The 20,741-nt window shown below is 43.5% G+C and overlaps 1 protein-coding gene across 2 annotated transcripts; it reads left to right on the top strand.

Moving 5' to 3' along the window:
• Window positions 1-43: 43 nt before the first annotated feature.
• On the top strand, window positions 44-20,301 carry CEP19 (centrosomal protein 19). Of its 2 annotated transcripts, none has more exons than XM_089681574.1 (3): window positions 44-252; window positions 10,472-10,614; window positions 19,697-20,301. In XM_089681574.1, exons 1-3 carry the CDS (start codon window positions 155-157, stop codon window positions 20,056-20,058), a joined length of 603 nt encoding a protein of 200 aa, XP_089537700.1. In that variant the 5' UTR covers window positions 44-154; the 3' UTR covers window positions 20,059-20,301. The 2 variants fall into 2 exon arrangements, with proteins under 2 accessions (XP_089537700.1, XP_089537699.1); XM_089681573.1 differs by having other exon boundaries at window positions 100-235; window positions 10,469-10,614.
• The last annotated feature ends 440 nt before the right edge of the window (window positions 20,302-20,741 follow it).

Below are 20,741 nucleotides of genomic sequence, written 5' to 3'. Positions count from 1 at the left end.
AGGAAACATAGAAGGGCTCCTTGTACTGCCTGTTCCTAACAAACGTAAAACGCGCTCCCCGAACTAATAATGCGATGTTCTGGGGTTGATTCTGGATATTTTCCTTGTGAACGGAGCACCATAATTACCATTTCTCCTTCTGAATCAGAAAGTAATGATTGCAGGCACCGTAAGGTTAGCCCGGCAGAGGCACGTGGCTGTTTGTTGCCAGGGTAACGCTTGTCTAGCGGCTCAGGTGAGTGACTACAGCACGTACTATGGCTGGTTGCGGAATACATTGAATTGTGTGTGTTCATTGTAATGTGGTATAGTTGTGGGGTGATCGCTGGAAGAAGCTGTGTTGTCCGTTCACGTTGATTACAATGTGTAGCAGCTGTACTGTTACTGTGACACCGTGTAAGTCATTGTCTGCCTTCTGTACAGTCCTGACATTTTCTGCTTGTCTGGACCGGCTTCTACACGTGATGAAGGAAAGTGTTACTGAGAGTGATATGTAGGATGCTAATGCCCTCTGCTAGTTGTATGGCTCCTCAGGCTTTCAATGGCCGAGGACCAGCATGCAGCCAGTGAAGTCACCATATCAGATCTGCACACCTGCTGTAGGTCATGTAAGCCACTGGCTCAGGTTGACAGCCAGGCAACCTGCATTTTCAACTGGTCAGTAGGGATCTAAACCAGGCCCTAAATACTGTTCAGTAGTTGGAAGACGAGGAGGAGGAAGCCAAAGAGAGAGTGAAGCCAATAAGGGAGTGATTAGAGAGAGGAAAAGGAAAGTTGGTGAGGTTGCCAGGAGTGCATAGGTAGGAGAATACAAGGTCAAGGCACTTACCATTAGAGTGAGTAAAAAAAAATACACCTGAGCTCATCTCTATTAGTCAGAATGGGCAGCCTACATGTTAACTCAGTACAGGTTTACTTTAACCTGATGCACATATGTCAGGTAACAAAAGGGTGGGCTTTGACGCTCACATGCCGCTCATATGCATCACTGGGCGGGCCAATGTTTCTGTGCTGAGAGTACAGTCACTGCACGCTCCCAGCACAGACACTGAGCTGTCAAAGACTGGCTCTCGACCATGTGACCACTGTGATAGCCAGCACACCATGGATCGGCAAATACCTCCAAATCTTTATTAAAGAACGATCACATCACAGAAGACATAATGCAACATTTTGGAGGCATGTGATAAATGAGTACATTAGTGCAACAGTATTTAATGCGCTCTCCACCAATCAAAGAACAGATAAAAGTGACACACCTTACCTGCTGATGTTGCACTATGTCTTCTGTAATGTGACCATTATTCAATAAAGATTTGGACGTATTTGATGATCCATGGTGTGCTGGCAAATATGTGCATTTGATCTGGGATGTCTCCAGTTCTAGCTGATTGTTGCTGCAGCACCAGTTACTCCTAAAGCCTTATCCAGGAAGGTGTGCAATGGGAATAGCGATACTATTATTATTATTATACAGGATTTATATAGCACCAACAGTTTGCGCAGCGTGTCATTTAGGAATACTAGTAGATGGAAATACAGTCCAATGACATAACAGAAATAAGTGGCAGATAGTACAGATTCAAAAATGGCCGCCGGCCTCCACGCACTCGGACGGCGTGACGTCACCGGCTAGGCTCCACCCAGAGGGGCCCGTCCGAGCAGCTTGGAGGCCAGCGGCCATTTTGAATCTGTACTATCTGCCAAATGTGAGTGCTCATCTGCTTGTATTTAAATCAATAAAGGATCTTAAATTACTACACTATCAGATATTCTGTTGGGGCCTGTTGCACCACGAGCCCCCTCTTTCAAGGTGGATCCTCTTAGCCCGATGTGTATGATCTTGGGGTGATTCCCTGTCTGGTATCTGAGAGCCCATTATACATGGGTGAGGGCCCCCTGCTGGATGGAAGAGGTACCGCAGTTGGTAAAGATGAGATGCTGATCACCTGCCGAGCTGTTCGTTTTGCTAGATGATCTTCAGGTCTTGTTCTTCCCAGTTCCAGAGTACCAGGAGTGGTCTGATTACTCAAACGCACTGAATTGTGCACTATCTGGTTAGTGCATATTATATACACACCTTTGAGCACGGGAACTACTGATACTTCACCTGTATTTGGATGTCCACTATCACAACGTGGGATGCATCAACATTGATAATTGATCACTTTATGCACTTATTTCTGTTATGTCATTGGACTGTATTTCCATCTACTAGTATTCCTAAATGACACGATTTGTTACACTAGTCATTATTCTATATATTTAGCGCTGCATTTTTATATGTTACCAATGAGAAGGTTTTGAGGTTGTACCTTTATGCCAGCTGCTCACATATTAGTCAAAGCGCTCGTGTCAACTTTCTAGATTGCGCAGCGCTTTACAATATAAGGGAGACAGTGCAATTACAATACATTTCAGTACAGAAGGAATAGGAGGGATACTACAGAAGGAATACTACACTGTGATAGCCAATCACAGTGCAAGGTACATCTTTGCAAGCACACAACTGATCAACAAGTACCACCTGAAAGTTTTATTGTAGCATGATCACATCACAATGGACAGTGTGCAGTGCTTCAGAGCCGTGCAGGAACCCTTCGCCAGGCATGTGCTCATGCCTAGGTAATTGACACAAATTTTCCTGTGCTTGGGGGTGAACTCAATACAGTCATGGATCCATTGTGGAGATCCTGAATGGTGCATGCCTTGCTGCCCTCAAAGGACTGGAGGAGTCCAGACACTGGATACAAAGAAAACAAACAGAGGGCGCACCGGCCTAGTGCATTACCTTTAACCACTTACCTATAGGGCACTTATACCCCCTTCCTGCCCAGGCCAGTTTTCAGCTTTCAGCACTGTCGCACTTTGAATGACAATTGTGCAGTCATGCAACACTGTACCCATATGACATTTTTATAATTTTTTTGAGACAGCTTTCTTTTGGTGGTATTTAATCACCTCCTGGGGTTTTTATTTTTTGCTAAACAAACCAAAAACAACAAATTTGTGAAAAAAAAACTTTTTTTTGTAGTTTTTGTTATAAAATGTTGTAAATAAAGTGATTTTTCTCCTTCACTGATGTATGCTAATGAGGCTGCAGTGATGAGCACTGATAGGCTGCACTGATAGGTGGCACTGATGAGGAAGCACTAGTAGGTGGCACTGATGGGCACTGAAAGGCAGCACTCATATATGGCACTGATAGGCATCACTGATGAGTGGCGTTGACTGGCACTGATAGGTGACACTGAAAGGTAGATCAGATGATGTGCCCTGGTAGGCACTGATATGTGGCACTGATGGGCACTGGCAGGTGGCATTGATGAGCACTGGCAGGTGGCATTGATGAGCACTGACAGGTGGTATTGATGGACACTGACAGGTGGCACTGCTGGGGCTACACTGATAATCAGGGCACACTGATCATCAGTACCCTGATGATCAGTGTACATGTCCCCTCTGAGGAATGCCGATTACTGGCTCTCCTCTCCTCTCGAGCTGTCAGCGTGACAGCTAGTCAGGAGAGAAATGCCGATTGGCATTTCCCTATTTAGATGCGATCAACTGTGATTGGACACAGCTGATCACATGACTGAGCCGACATCTTCGGCTCTTTCCATTGACCGGTGCTCCGCTGTGTCCGAGGGACACAGCGCACCCCCGATCGCCGTGCTATGCGCTCTTGGAGCCGCGCATGCGCGGTTAGAGTGGGAAGACGTCATATGACGTCCTCCCAGAACGAGAAAACTGCCTTGCGCCCGTCATTACCTTTATATGGCGGGCGGGAGGTGGTTAAATAACATTTATTGATAAAAATGATAAAGTCCATAGGAAGAGGCAAGTCCTCGAAATGCGTTAGCATGTTGGAGGTCCATTGTTCCTATGTGGATAGCCATACCATATGGAATAGACAGGGCTGTTCTTTATGATGAGCTTATATACATTTGTCCTTTGTGAGTATATCACTTATCATTTTTATCAATAAATGTTATTTCAAGGTAATGCACTAGGCCAGTTCACCCTCTGTTTTCTTTGTATTATGTACTCATTCCTGACAAAGAGATCCTTCGTAGCTCCGAAATGTTGCACTCTGTCTATCGTGATGTGATCATGCTATAATAAAACTTTCAGGTGGTGTTTGTTGATCCGTGGTGTGCTGGCAAAGATGTACCTTGACCTGTGAATCTCCAAGTCCCCAGCCGGTTGTTGCTGCAGAACCTGCTACTTTTGAGCCTATTCCAGGAATGTGTGCAATGAGAAAATATATATATATATATATATATATATATATATATATATATATATATATATATATATATATATATATCAGGGGAGATTTACTAAAACTGGAGCACTCAGAATCCGGTGTGCATGGTAGCCAATCAGCTTCTAACCTCAGTTTGTGTAAATAAGCTTTGAGAAAAATCTGGAAGCTGAGCGGTTTCTATGCAGAGCTGCACCATATCTTGCTCTCTCCAGCTTTAGTAAATAACCCCCATTGACATTATTAGCCAATCAAACCCCAGGCGTTCAGAAATTTTTAAAGGGATTTAAATTTTGGTATGTTGTCCGGTAAAGCCCCCCACCCATGTGACCACTACTATGAAATACTTCCCATCAGCCCCAGTCTGGAAACCTTCAGAGTTCCCTGTACACAGCCATCCATTGGAGTACCAACCCACACATAACAATGGACGGTGGGGACACAGCCCAGCCGGCACTATTTACAAGTGAAGACTGTGCGGGGAGCAGACACTGCCATATAGGGCAGGGCTGAAGGTATGTATTCCACAGAAGTAATCACATGGAGGGGGGGGGGGGGGCTTTACAGCACAATTTCACTAAGGGTCCATTCAGAGTAGTCCAGTGCTTTGTATTTCCTATCACAAAATGCCTTCCTGATCCCCAGAGCGGCAATCAGATATTCCCTGGATCAACTTTACCTATAAATGTTAGTATCCAGTTATATTCTGTGTATCTAAGAAAGAATACAGGCCTTTTTTAAAGCAATCCACTGAGCTGGCCAGAACCAACTCTTGAGGGAATCTATTCCACATGTTCACAGCTCTCACTGTGAAGAAACCTTTCCGTGTTTGGAGATTTAAATTTCTTTTCCTCCAGACATAAAGAGTGCCCCCTTGTCCTCTGTGATGACCTCAGGGTGAATAGCTCTACACCGAGTTCACTATATGAACCACTGATGTATTTATACATGTTGATCATATCCCCCCTTAATCTCCTCTTCTCAAGAGAGAATAAATTCAGTTCCTCTAATCTTTCCTCATAGCTGAGCTCCTCCATGCCTCTTATCAGTTTGGTTGCCCTTCTCTGTGCTTTCTCCAGTTCCCCAATGTTCTTTTTGTGAATTGGTGCCCAAAACTGAGTTGCATATTCCAGATGAGGTCTTACTAATGATGTGTACAGGGGTAATATGATATCTCTCTCTGGAGTCTATACCTCTTTTAATACAGGAGAGGATTTTGCTCACTTTAGAAACCGCAGCTTGGCATTGCATGCTATTATTAAGCTTGTGATCTACCAGAACTCCCAGATCCTTCTCCACCATTGATTCCCCCAATTGTACACCCGCTAGTATGTATGATGCATACATATTCTTATACCCCAAGTGAATAACTTTACATTTATCAACACTAAACCTCATTTGCCACATAGCTGCCCAATTAAACAAAGCATTGAGGTTGGCTTATAAGTTGAAGACATCCTGTAAGGCAATTATTCCACTGCACAGCTTGGTGTCATCTGCAAAGACTGAAATGGGATTTTTAATCCCAGACCCTATATCGTTTATAAATATATTAAAAAGTAAGGATCCCAACACTGAACCTTGGGGTACACCACTGATGAGCCTAGACCACTCAGAGTATGCATCATTAACCACTACTCTCTGAATACGATCTTTTAGCCAGTTTTCTATCCATTTGCATATGGATTTATTAAAGCCCATAGACTTTACCTTACACATTAGCCGTGTGGGGAACTGTGTCAAATGCTTTTGCAAAATCCAAGTATACCATGTCCACCGCCACCCCTCTGTCCAAGTTTTTGCTCACCTCTTCATAAAAAGAAATCAAATTTGTTTGACAACTTCTGTCCTTCATGAATCTATGCTGTCTGTTGCTTAAAATATTTTTTTTCCAGCAAGAGCTCATCTATGTGGTCTTTTATTAAACTGTCCAGTATCTTCCCAACTTTAGAAGTTAAACTAACAGGTCTATAATTACTTTGTAAAGATTTTGACCCCTTTTTAAATATTGGCACCACATTGGCCTTACGCCAGTCCAGTGGTACTATGCCAGTCATTAAAGAGTCCCTAAAAATTAGAAACAATGGCTTTGAAATGGCAGAGCTCAATTCTTTAAGGGCCCATGGGTGTATGCCATCCGGTCCAGGTGCTTTTATTCACCTTTATTCTGTCTAAATAATTTTGGCTCATGTCAATTGTGAGCCAATGTGGATCATCTAGGGCTGTGTCAATACCATGCCCATTATGGACAAGCGCTCTCCCATGCCCTTTTGTATACACAGAGCTGAAGAACTTATTTAATAAATTTGCCTTCTCTTTGTCCCCAGTCACCCACTCTAGATTATACTATAAAGGGCCTACATGCTCGGACCGCACCTTTTTACTATTACTATATTTGAAGAATTTTTTGGGGTTTGTCCTGCTAACTTTTGGCAGTCTGTCATTTGTTTTAAATTTTTTCGGCCTTTATTTCCTTTTTGCATATTCTGTTATATTCTTTGTAATGTTTAAATGATGATAGCGTTCCTTCATTTTTATATTTAATAAAAGCTCTTTTCTTATTATCTATAGCTTTTTTAACTTTGGCCATAAGCCACATAGGTTTGATTTTTAGCCTTTAAAATGTGTTGCCCTTGGGAATATATTTTGCATTGTGTTCACATAAAGTCTTTTTGAAGAACTCCCTTTTCTGTGTTGTGTTCATTGATGCCAATATTCCCTCCCAGTCTAAGTCTTGGAGAGCATCTCTCAGCCTTGGAAAATTAGCTCTCTTAAAATTGAGCATTTTTATTTTTCCCATATGGGCTTGCTGTTTACAGCTAACAATAAATCATGTACAATAAAACATTTAGTGGGAATGCCCCAAAATTCAGGAATTCTCACAGGAGATAATACAACAAATAGTTGAGATTACAAGGGAAATATTAAAAGATCCGTGGGTATGTCTATTTCATAATACCAATTTAACAATGAAACAATATAAGGACACAATGATACCCCACTTAATTAACACAGCAAAAGGGCTGATTCCTAAATTTTGGAGGTCCCAAGAGATCCCAAGAATAAAAGACCGGATAAAAAGAGTAGAATTTATATATAAGAATGAAGAACTTTATTTTAGTGGAGAAGATAAAATGGATACATTTAGGAAAATATGGGAAAAGTGGGGAGAATTCAAAACTACACAGAGATTTGTAGAATTGATGGAGTAGAAGGTAAAAGGGAAATATAGGAATGAGAGATAAGGGATAAAAAGTTCATATAACGATAAGAAGACTTCTGATTAAGAGGTTAGTAGAGGTGAATGAAAACTACTAGAAGAGAAAAGATAGTGAAATTGGAAGGGAAGTAAGAGGGGGGTGGGCATTGTGGAAAATGTTATAAAGGTTTGATTATTGTGTTCATTTTTTGGTTATGATTACATTGGTTTTGTACCTAATAAATACATAATTAAAAAAAGAAAGACACGGTCGTCCACCTAAACTGACAAGCCAGGCAAGGAGAGCATTAATCAGAGAAGCAGCCAAGAGGCCCATGGTAACTCTGGAGGAGCTGCAGAGATCCACAGCTCAGGTGGGAGAATCTGTCCACAGAACAAGTATTAGTCATGTACTTCACAAATCTGGCCTTTATGGAAAAGTGGCAAGAAGAAAGCCATTGTTGAAATAAAGCCATAAGAAATCCCATTTGCAGTTTGTAAGAAGCCATCTCGGGGACACAGCAAACAGGTGGAAGAAGGTGCTCTGGACAGATAAGACCAAATTGACCTTTTGGCCTAAAAACAAAACACCATGTGTAGTGAAAAACTAACACTGCACATCACCCTGAACACACCATCCCCACCGTGAAACATGGTGGCACCATCATGTTGTGGGAATGCTTTTCTTCAGCAGAGACAGGTAAGCTGGTCAGAGTTGATGGGAAGATGGATGGAGCCAAATATAGGGCAATCTTAGAAGGAAACCTGTTAGAGTCTGCAAAAGACTTTAGACTGGGGCGGAGGTTCACTTTCCAGCAGGACAATGACCCTAATCATACAGCCAGAGCTACAATGGATTAGTTTAGATCAAAGCATATTCATGTGTTAGAATGGTCCAGTCAGAGTCCAGACCTAAATTCAATTGAGAATCTGTGGCAAGACTTGAAAATTGCTGTTCACAGACGCTCTCCATCAAATCTGACAGAGCTTGAGCTATTTTGCAAAGAAGAATGGGCAAAAATGTTACTCTCTAGATGTGCAAAGCTGGTAGAGACATACCCAAAAAGACTTGCAGCTGTAATTACAATGAAAGTTGGTTCTATAAAGTATTGACTCGGGGGCTGAATACAAATGCACGACACACTTTTCAGATATTTATTTATAAAAAATTGTGAAAACCATTTATCATTTTCCTTCCACTTCACAATTATGTGCCACTTTGTATTGGTCTATCACATAAAATCCCAATAAAATACATTTACAATTTTGATTGTAACATGACAAAATGTGGAAAATTTCAAGGCACTGTACATTACAGTGTTACTAAACCCAGGACCCTGCATTCACTATATCCAGTCTCCCTCAGTACCCAGAACATGGAAATGTAACTATTTGAGTAAATATAAACTGCTAAATACCTTTTTCTAATCAGCAGTATATTGCAGTCTTGTGACTTCTATCAGTCCAGCAGAGCACTGGTTAAAGCTTTTAGGAGTAGTTTTCATTCTCCCCTATGAGGCTGCAGGACCCCTGACCCTCTGGACAGTGCTGATTGGCCCTGTGCTGATCACATGCACTCTCCCAAGTAAAAATAAACTCTTAAACTGAGCATGTGCAGCTTGTCCCCAACCCTCTGTTCTATCAGGAGATGAAATGGGGACAGTAGAAGAAAGGGAGGATCAAAGAAGACAGGATCAAATATCCTTTATACACAATAGAGAGGATTAACCCCTTAGGTTCCACAGTGAGTATAACAAGCATGCTTTACTGCAAATATAGACTGATTTTAGTGTTGTGGGTTTAGTAATACTTTTAAGATTTCTCTCATGCAGGCTGAACAAAAGAAATTAGTATGGTGGAGGAATCTCCCCTGCTGGCTATTGTATTCTGATACCCCCTGCTCTTGTGACTTTCAGAATACCCAAAGAGTGACTACATCTGATTGGCTGCAGTCACTGTTTAGCTAAGAATTTTCTGACCAACTCCTTTTATTTTCAGATCAAAATTCATCTGGTCTGGTGGTGCCGACAATGCCACCAGCATCTCAAACGTCAGATGATTCAACAGGAATCAGCCGAAATTCAGGCTGTAAAGTACAGAAATGCAGGCTAAGTCCTTTTAGGGCAGGTTAACAGCTGCTTAATGGAGACCTAGAACTGAAGTAAGAAAACTATGGAGACTGTTGCTGACATTTCCTGGCTGTCATTCTGTTCTGATATCTATAATACTTTTTCGAGTCATTGACTTGGAAAATGTATGCAGATCAGGAGGTCTGACATTACTTGCTGCATGCTTGTTCTGGGTTTGTGACTCAGTAAGCATGGAAACTGAAGACATCCAGGTATCTTGGATTTTTAATACGAAGCCAGTAGTGGCAGCTTCCATATTTTTCACAGCACAGGTTTCCATTCAGAAGACATCAGAGTCTTAGGTTAAACAGTTGGCAGTAGCTGTCTTCTACCTCTATATAGCTAGCTAACAGTAAGTTACCAAGCCAAAATAATGCCCTCTTTTTACAGGCTTTTTTGTTTGCCATCCAGTCAGGTTCTAGTTTTCCCATTCAAACCTATACTGCACAAGACAAAACCCAATTGGTTGCTGGGGAAACGGATCCACTTTTTTCCATCAATATAATAAAATGATAGGAAGACATGGGATGGAGGAGATGGAATTGGAGGAGGAGGACATGGGAAGGAGGAGATGGGACTGGAGGAGGAGGACATGGGATGGAGGAGATGGGACTGGAGGAGGGGGAGGACATGGAATGGAGGAGGAGGACATGGGATAGGACTTGGTGGGATGGCCAGTAGAAGGATTCAGTGGGATGGCTAGTGGGTGAGCCCAGTGGAATGTTGGTGGTCAGTCCCAGGCCTAAAGCTGTGTAAGGGGCCTCAAAAGGTCTGATGGCTGCCCTGGATACCCCTGTTAGTAGCCAGATTGGTGTGAGGGTAATAAAGTCATAAGATCATCTTCACTTTAATCCTGTATCTTTTGATTTTAAGGAGACAGGCTATCGGTGCCATGAGCTGCAAGGCCAGGAAATGCGGTATACGGTTTGAGCCTCCAGCCATTGTCCTGGTATATGAGAAGACCGAAGGGAAGACTCGGCAACGCATCATGCCCATCAGGAATTTCTCTAAGTTCTCAGGTACAGGATATTTTTCAAAGTTTAAGAAACCTTTGTCTGAGGAACAAGTGAGGGCTGTTGCTGCCAATTATCTTCTGAAGATGCTGGTTCCAAAAAAGTATTGAAACAAGAGAATGAATATGACAGCCAGCAAGCTAGCCCTTGCAGAGGAAGAAGCAGCAATGCCAGCCTCATGTCTCTCTCACGAAAGGTTTCACTTAACCACTTGACCCCCAAGCCAATTCTGAAATTTCTCACATACATGTAAAAGTCAGCATTTTTTTTGCTAAAATCAATTAGAACCCCCAAACATTATATATTTTTGAAAGCAAAAATCCTGGATAATAAATTGGTGGCTGTTTAAAATTTTTTTACAAACACATTTGTTTTTATTAGTGTGCACAAACACAATTTTATGGTAAAATATAAAAGATGATATTACGTCAAATAAATAGCTATCTAACATGTCATGCTTTAAACATGCATACGCCGTGAAATGGCGACAAACTACGGTACCTAAAGGTCTCCTTAAGTGACACTTGAAAAGCCTTCACAGGTTACCAGGTTAGAGTTACACAGAAGGTCTGGTGTTAGAATTATTTTATTATTTATTTTATTTAAAACTTTTTTTTTACACTGTTCCTTTTAATTTTTTTATCAACTTGATTGCTATCACAAAGGAAGAACAACATCCCTTGTGATAGCAATAAGCATGATAGGTCCTCTTTATGGAGAGATCTGGGTCCATTAGACCCCAGTTCTCTCCTCTGCCCTGAAAGGATCTGATCAAACGGAGACCGGTTTGATCAGATGCTTTATAAGCCGGTAGCTAGTTGAATCATTTCTACAGTAAAGCCCATCACTGGCTGAAAATTTTGATACCAGGATGATACCTGCAGGTACTGGTATAACCACTTCAACCCGAGGAAGTACGGGTACATCCTATGGTTAAAGTGGAATTCTTGCCTAACTCTTAACTGTGCTTAAAAATGTTTTCTCCCCCTTTCTGCTACCTATCCTGTGAAAAAAGATTTGTATACTTACCTATTTTTAGTCTACCCCAGTCCTGTCATGATCATTCTGTATCCGTGAGCTGTGGCTGCAGGGGAGAGGAAGGTGTGCTCAGCAACACCTGGGAATTCCAGGAGCCATGATGTCATTGATAGGCTCTCATGAGCCAGCTGTTGTTGGCGCACCCTTTTCTTCCCAACAGCCATTACCCACTGACAAAGGGGAGTCAATACTGCAGGATCAAAATGCCAGACCAAAGCGGACTAAAAATAGGTAACTTTACAGATCCTTTTTACTCAGGTTAGGCAGGTTATATATGTGGATAAGGGAGGGAACATTTTTAAGCACAGTTAGCATTGGGCTGTAGTTCTACTTTAAAAGAACCCTGTTATGAGAGATACATGGAGGCTCCCACTGCTGATATCTTCTTCTGAAAATGATAGTTGCTTTCCTGACATACTGACTTATTGGATTTAATACTTTAAAGGTACTGACTAGGAAGCTGCCAGAGTTTGATGGGGTGTCCTGTGCAATTTAGTATAGCCTGATTGCTTTGCTACCCCTTCCTTTCCTATTGCTCATGTCAGGGGTGTGATTTATATTGCTCGATGCGCAGGACATGTAGTTCTGGGCTCCAGGCAGGTGCTTTTCTTTTCATTTAGCCCTGCTGTGGGTAAGCAGCAGGTTTCCATTTTCTTTTTTTTTTTTTTGCCCCCCTCCCTCGCATGTATCCCGGGCTCTTCTTGCCCATCTGCAGGCCCAGGATCGATATAGCATGTGCCAGTAGTAGGGGGGGAAGGAGTTGAGCAGACACGCATACGCTTTCTTCCCCTTCTTGTCCTGACCCGGGAAGTGATGTGTATGATGTCACTTCTGACTCACAGCTGCCACTTTCCTTGCAATGCATCCAGAGGATATGTGCAGTGTCTTTCCTGGACGTCTAAAAGAGAATATGTCACCAAAAAATAATGACATAGGGGACATTTTGTCCCCTACGTGATAAAAGTTTTTGTTGTTACTTAAGTTACACCTGAGCACATAACCCCCCCCCCAAAAAAAAATGTTGAGGCCCCCCAAATATACACATGTATGAATGAAAACATAAAAAAAAAACATTTTTACGATACACATGTTGCATATCGCCGCACACCCTGGAATTAGAGCAATAATGTTAGCACCAGACCTCCTCCGTAGCACTAAACTGATGACCTATACGGGCTTTAAAAGTGACACCTGTACAAAATATAAGGTGCTAAAGTTTTTCACCATTTCACGAGTGCACACAAATGTAAGGTTTGACATGTTGGGTATCTGTTTACTGTGCAACCTCATCTTTTATGTTTTACCGAAAATAGGTAAGTTATTGCCTTTTTGTTCCCTAAAATTAACTTAGACCTTTGTGGTAATATTGTGTGACATAAAAAATTGGAACTTCCACTATTTTAACCAAATGTGCGGCCTCCCGGCGTCTGTGCCTTGACGCTGAGCGGCCGCACAGTTGCGTGCAATTAAGAAAAACATATGTGCTGAGAGCGTGCGCCCTGCGCGCTCCCGGCGCACATGTCCAGTAATCACGGAAAGGTCCCGATCTCCTCTTTCGATCGGGACCTTTCCCGATCATGTGACTGCGAAACACAGTGGTCACATCACCCTAAAACCCCGCCCCCCTCCGGGCTTCTGAAACCCTTAAAGGACCGGGAGGCACTGGCGCCAAGGGGTTAATCTCTAGGGTGCCTGCTTTCAGAAAATATATAATGTTTTGGGGGTTTTATCTTCAGGCCTAAGATGATTTTTTTTTAAACGTGCAAAAAACACAAAAAGGGCTCTGGCAGTGAAAGGAATAAAGGATAAGTTCACCTTTGGGAACATGTTACATGTCCCACCCGCTTTTAGGGTGGATCTTGTGGCATGTTCCCACTTCTGCAGCGGCTTGGCATTCCAAGCCCTCTGTGTGATAGTAGTATGGGGAGAAGTTCCCTGTATTAGCTGTCACTTTGTGAAAAGAGCACAGCTGTGTCGGGTTCCGCCCACATGGCTGTGTCGGGTTCCGCCCACATGGCTGTGTCATCCATTCACAGAATCCTGTGAATGAATCAACTATGAATACTGACACGTAGCTTGTAGTTCTCAGTGAACTACCACGGCACTGTTGAGCGCTCTGGTAGTTCATTGATTCTTCCTGTTAGTGTGAAACTGCCTGCCTGTACAATGTACGAAGTACTGACAGTCTGCTGGAGTCCTGCATGGCACCAGAAATCTTCTGATCGCTGTTGCAATGCTTTCCAGGCTCCTAAAAAAGAAAAAAAAAATTAAATGTGTATTTTTTACCTGCAAAAAAAATTGTGCATTTACTTTATATTTTTTAAAGGTGAACCTATCCTTTACTGGATCGGCCACTGGAGTTTGACTGGCTGCTGAGCATGTGCTTGTACTGAGCACCCAAGTGTTTTTCTGTGCAAGGGTAACCTAAAGGAATAAAGTTTTTTTTTTTTTTTTTTCCCTCACTCAGCAGATGCTCTTCTGCTGGGGGTTAAGAGTAGAGATGAGCGAATCGAACATGACGAAGTGGAATTCGTTCCGAAGATTTGGAAAAATTCTATTCACGACGAATCCGAAGATTAGCAAACTTCGGATGCACGAATCGAATTTTCCCAAAAATGGCGGTGACATACTGTATGTGGCGACGGAGAAAATGGACAGAGAAGATGGGGCAGGGATCTCTGGGAAGGCGCGCAGACAAGGCACGCTGACCCATAATGCATTCATGACATGTGATCGCATTAGCCAATCAGCAGCCAGCCAGCACTGTGTAATGGTGGAGCTATAAATCGCGGCCATCTTAGAATTCTCCATTAGCCTCCGGTCATTCAAGAGAGACAGACCTGTGTGTATTAAGGGACAGAGTTAGGGCCACAGAGACTTTAGGGCCACAGAATCGTTACTCAGGGCCACAGAATCGTTACTCAGGGCCACAGAATCGTTACTCAGGGACACAGAATCGTTACTCAGGGACACAGAATCGTTACATAGGGCCACAGCTATCAAAGAATCGAAAATTTAAAGTGACATACACCCTTTTTTTTTTTTGGTGCCTGTCGTGCACAGTTGGTGCTGCAGTTTGCCGATTGTGCAAAATAAACTGACTTTCTGCTTCACAACCACTATTGTACGTTCAAAGAGTTAGATCCATTTACACCCCGGGTGGCGGTAATATTTTTTGGGTGATTAGTGCATTCCAGTGACATAAACGTACAGTTTCCAGCCAACGGCAAGCTGCAATTGACCGATTGTGTACAATAAACTGACTTTCTGCTTCACAACCACTATTGTACGTTCAAAGAGTTAAATCCATTTACACGCCGGCTGGCGGTAATATTTTTTGGGTGATTAGTGCATTCCAGTGACATAAACGTACAGTTTCCAGCCAACGGCAAGCTGCAATTGACCGATTGTGCTAAATAAACTGACTTTCTGCTTCACAACCACTATTGTACGTTCAAAGAGTTAGATCCATTTACACGCCGGCTGGCGGTAATATTTTTTGGGTGATTAGTGCATTCCAGTGACATAAACGTACAGTTTCCAGCCAACGGCAAATCGACAGATGGCTGTCTCTGCGCAAACTGAAAATCGGAACCATGTTGACCGACAACGGAAAGAACATGGTGTCTGCTCTGCGTCAAGGAAGGTTGTGCCATGCGCCATGCATGGCTCACGTGTTCAATCTGGTTGTCAAGCGGTTCCTAAAATCCACCATCCCACTGCAAGACATCCTTAAAATGTCACGTAAACTTTGCATGCATTTCAGCCATTCCTACACCGCAAAGCACACCCTCCTTGAGCTGCAGCGGCAGAACGGAATTCCACAGCATCGCCTGATCTGCGACGTTGCAACAAGGTGGAATTCAACCCTACATATGTTAGACCGCCTTTACGAACAGCGAAAGGCCATCACCGATTTCCTGATGTTACAAGCGGATAAAGGTACTCCCCTGTGTAACTTAGATGTCAGCCATTGGCAGCTCATGCGTGACACCTGCCGCTTGCTCAGGCCCTTTGAGGAGGCCACGCTATTCGTGAGTCAGCAGGACTATGGGATGAACGACGTCATTCCTCTGTTGCACGTCCTGGAACAAATGCTGTTAACAATGGCTGGTCAGGGTGCGGTAGACGTGGCGCACAGATCTCAACGCCACATGACCCCTGTGGGGGCAGGACAGGAAGAAGAGGAGGAGGTAGAGGAGGACATTGGTGCTCAGGAATTATTGAGTGAAATGGGTGGTTTTTCCACTCAGCGGACAGGAGTGGAGGAGCAGGAGCATCTGGTGGAGGAGGAGGAGGAGACAGAGGACCCAGACGCACCGTGGCAGTATGCTGTGGAGATGGAGGCAGGGAGTCCCTCGCATTCCTTGGCACAAATGGCCCATAGCATGCTCGGTTGCTTGCGTAGCGACAGCCAAATAATAACCATCAGACAGAGAGATGACTTTTGGCTGTCCACCTTGTTGGACCCTCGCTACCGTTCAAAAATGGTGGCCTTTTTCACACCTGCTGAGAGGGAGGCCAAAATAAAGTACTATAAAAACCACCTATGTAGTCAGTTGGTCTCTGCCTTTCTGCGCCAACGTCCATCCTCAGACACTGTGGGCCCTGTGCGCTCGCGTTCCGCTGCCATGGCAGCAGGGGAGGGGTGGGGTGGTAGGAGCAGTGGCAGCTCCACCAGCAGCGGCTGCCTCAGTCTGCAGTCGATGATGAGTAGCTTTCTTCACCAGCGCAGTGAGGAAACTACTAACCAGCCGCAGCAGCATCAGGTGGACCTGGAGCAGGACCTCAAACAACAGGCTTGGGCCTACTTGGACAGCACCCTGCCAACCGAGGTAGACAATCCCCTTGACTACTGGGCAACGAAACTTGACCTTTGGCCCCAACTAGCTGAATTTGCCCTTGAAAGGCTGTCATGCCCGGCCAGTAGCGTGGCATCGGAGCGCGTGTTTAGTGCGGCAGGAGGTATTGTAACTCCGCGGAGGACACGACTGTCCACCCAAAGTGTGGAGAGACTCACGTTTGTGAAAATGAATCAGGCGTGGATTAGTCTGGATTTCAAACCACCAGTTCCTGACACAACTGACTAAATCCGCCATGAATCATGCCCCAAACATGTTATTAGGGACAAATGGAAGACCTCCACCTGATCCGTACATTTGTATATATATTTTATTGAGAGGCTGCTGGTCGGCCGACTCATGTTTTGCACATTTTTAATGACTTATACTCTGCAGGTCGGGCCCCTCATGAATTGGTGTTTTTAAATTATTTGGTCTAAACCATTTCTTATAATGTCAATTTGTAGGATACGCCGCTGTAAGGCGACCTACTTTTTTGTCACTGTGTAGACATCTATTTGTAGGCCTATGTTTGGCCAGAAAGATATATTTAGTAATAACCTAGCCGCTCACTGAACACCTCGGGAATTGCTTTGTATATCTGTTGCCTTAGGGGCCGCTGTCTGGCGACATAATTTTTTGTCACTGTGTAGACATCTATTTATAGGCCGATGTTTGGCCACAAAAATATATTTAGTAATAACCTAGCCGTTCAGGCCGCTCCCTGAACACCTCGGGAATTGCTTTGTATATCTGTCGCCTTAGAGGCCGCTGTCTGAACAGCTCATGAATTGCTTTCTATATGTGTCGCCTTTGAGGCCGCTGGCTGGACAGCTGATGAATTGATTTGTATATATGTACTTATTGTCCGCTGTCCGGACAGCTCATGAATTACTTTTTGTATATAGCCTTCCAAACCACTCTCAGAATAAGTCATGATATTCATGCTGTGTATAGCCTTATAGGCCAATGGTCAATCAAGACATGATTGTTATAGTGTGTATAGCCTTATAGGCCGCTGTCTTTACAACTTTATAATTCCATGCAGTATATAGCCCTATCGGCCACTTTCTGGCATCCAGTTGCTGTAGCCCCCATCACCACACTGTGCCACGGGCCCCTGTACCGCCTTCTCATACTGCTGCCAGATCCATCCTCTGCCATGTGCGTCTTTGTCGTCTGCTCACGCTGCTGGGTTCCAGTTTTAAACCTAGGCCTGTGTATGGCTTCCGAATACTGCTGCCTCCACCGCCACCCTGCGCCATGTGCCTCTGTCGTCTGCTCACGCTGCTGACGGCTTCCGCTTTTTAACCTAGGCCTGTGTATGGCTTCCGAATACTGCTGCCTCCACCGCCACCCTGCGCCATGTGCCACTTTCGGGTCTCCTCACACTGCTGCCAGGTCCATACTGATTCATGACCCCCTGTACCGGCTCCTCATGAACGTGGTTCAGCGGGTTTGCATCACTTAACGGCAAATCGTTGACAAATGCTGGGACGTTCAGTGTTGTGCGCATTAAGCCAGACACCAAAGGGCAGCACAGACCTGTTATTACTCGCTCAAGCATGGCTGAACAAAACCAGTCTCTACCACAAATTGGACCCAGACCTGCCCAGGGTCTCGTAACTAGATTGCACGGAGGAGTAGAGTTCGTTATTGGAATTAACTGTGAGGGACTTTTAAACCTAGGCCTGTGTATGGCCTTCAATTGAAGCTGCTTCTGCTCTGCCACTCTGCCATTGGACTCTTGATAGTCGTCTCCCCACTCTGCTGCTGGGGGGACTTTTTAACATAGGCCTCTGTATGGCCTTCAATTTTAGCTGCTTACGCTCCGCCACTCTGCCATGGGCCCCTGTACCGCCTCCTCATGCTGCTGCCAGGCCCGTAATCTGCCATGGGCCCCCGTACCGACTCCTCATGCTGCTGCCAGGCCCGTAATCTGTCATGGGCCCCTGTACCGCCTCCTCATGCTGCTGCCAGGTCCAGAGTGTGTCATGGGTCCCTGTACGGCCTCCCATTGCTGCTGTCTCCATCGCCACACTCTGCCATGTGCCACTTTTAGGTCTCCTCACACTGCTGGTGGGTTCCATTTTGTCATAGGGTGCTGTATGGCCTCCCATTGCTGCTGCCTCCACCGCCACACTGTGGCTCCACACTCTGGTTTTGGCCCCGTGACTGCCCAAATGAGTGAAGTGTGCGGTGATTCTAAGATCGACGGCACTCATCTGCATGTCATACTGACTGACAGTATTATTTCTCTTCCCCAGCAGACTCCAAGGGCATTTAAATTAAAGGTACAGTGTTCTGCACTAATATAAAGGCTCTCTGAAGCCTAGAAACACCCTTTTTATAAGTTAAATTCGCAGCGAATATATTCGGCTCGAAGCGAATTTATTCGGCGAATTTGGCGAATCAGCCGAACCGAATTTTTGAATAATTCGCTCATCTCTAGTTAAGAGAGCCCAGCACTCCCCTTTCCTGTTGAGCACCCAGTCGATGCTCATTACACTGCAAGGTCCTCGGTTGCGGTGCTGGAGACAAGCTGGGAGGTAAGGAGGAGATAAACAGCACAATTTTAAAAACCTGAAAAGTTTATGTCGCCATGAAGCCCCTTTCATTTTTAAAAGCCCCAGACATTCCTAAAAGCACCTCAGATTTAAATATGGTTTTGGTTAGATTTTTTTTTCTTTTTTGTTTAATCAGGACAAGTAGATTGTCATGAGGGATAAGTAGATTGGGACCCCAATTTAGTCCCTTGGACAAGTAGTTTTTTTTTTTTAAATTCCACACCCCTGTTATGTATGGAGATTACAGAAGGCAGATATCAACAAAGTTCATGGTTTTTTTTTTTTTATAAATCCATAACTGGATTAAACGGGGACTTTAAATAACTGCCTGAAGTTAACTTTTTTTTTTTACATAGACCAGTCTTCAGTGAAAACTAGTTCATGTTTTGCAGCCCTTTAATTATGTATCCACATTTATATACTCACTTTATGCATCATCATTGTATTTATTCATTATAAATAGATCAACACATATAAATTCATTGTTCTGTTTATAAGAGTTTTTCCAATGGGATGATAAAATATTGTATGTCTGATGGTGACCACATTTAAAAAAAAAAATCGGGAAGTCTAGTTATGGCATATTTTATTTGGGTTAATTGTAAAACATTCTCAGCTCATCTTGGCTTATTCTTTTTGTAGACTGCAGCCGAGCAGCAGAGCAGCTTAAGAACAATCCACGGCACAAGCAGTACTTGGAGCAGATATCATTGAAACAGCTGGAAAGGCTTTATAAGTTGCTTAGGGGACATTTAAAGGGGGAGACTTTGGAGGCTAGCCTGGATGGGATTCGAAAGGAGGAAAATATTGATCCTAATGAAGATCTGAACAAACTAGATGACAAGGAACTGGCAAAAAGAAAGAGCGTAATGGATGAGATTTTTGAGAAAAACAGGAAAAAGAAAGATGACCCAGACTTTGAGTACAACGTGGAAGTGGATTTCAACCAGGACAGAGCAGTGGAGAGCTGTGAATGGGATGATAACTCTGAAGACGGTTTCTGACTACAACCTTAAAAATATGGAATAACGCTACAATACTGTTGGAATTTATGGAAATCCTCGGAATTATTCATATACTTTATTTATCATATCTGACAGTTTGAACCATGCCACAACAGAAAATATTTTTTTACCAACAGACATCATTCATCACAAGATCTTTTTTTGAAGATATGTAATCAATATATTATTTGTCTTGTTTTTTATTTATATTATTGGTAAACAAATATAAATGGGAAAAAGATGTGAAGGTTTCTGTTTCGTATTACCACACAATATGTTGTAGTAGGAAGTGTGTAGAAGTGACAGTTGCATCATCAGATCTCATCTTCAGCTTGATGGTTCAAGCATGGGTTGTTGGGGCAGCAAGACTACTCTTTTTCCCAGATACAGCCATTAGCTCTTTCTAGGAAATATCAGGTCATGTGTAAGCCAGCCGAAACAAATTCCCCACAGTGTATTCTGAATCTGTTCTTGGGATTTCCCCTCAATGGTTGCAGCTGGAGCTGGTCCAGTTGGAAACCCAGGAAACATCTATAAAAGGTGTAAAACCATATTGAAGAATTTCAAAATTACTGAGCTTTTTTCTTTATCAAAGAGAGTGAACCCTTATATTCTGTCACTTTTGTGTACAACCATTTTGGCAAGAAACTAAGCTTACTGTACACAATCTCAGTTTAACAAAA

Source organism: Staurois parvus, unplaced genomic scaffold (assembly GCF_062004578.1).
Source record: "Staurois parvus isolate SC_StPar_1 unplaced genomic scaffold, SC_StPar_1.0 ptg000270l, whole genome shotgun sequence".
Lineage (NCBI taxonomy): Eukaryota > Metazoa > Chordata > Amphibia > Anura > Ranidae > Staurois > Staurois parvus.
The sequence above is the reverse complement of the archived record's forward strand: the minus strand, read 5'-3'. Positions and strand labels throughout refer to the sequence as shown.

Bases quoted from the DNA above. Each gene is read 5' to 3' on its own strand.
- CEP19 (XM_089681574.1), top strand. From the start codon at position 155: ATGATTGCAGGCACCGTAAGGTTAGCCCGGCAGAGGCACGTGGCTGTT. The intron at 253-10,471 runs GTACTATGGCTG...GATTTTAAGGAG, and splicing joins CAGGTGAGTGACTACAGCAC to ACAGGCTATCGGTGCCATGA. The intron at 10,615-19,696 runs GTACAGGATATT...TTCTTTTTGTAG, and splicing joins GAATTTCTCTAAGTTCTCAG to ACTGCAGCCGAGCAGCAGAG.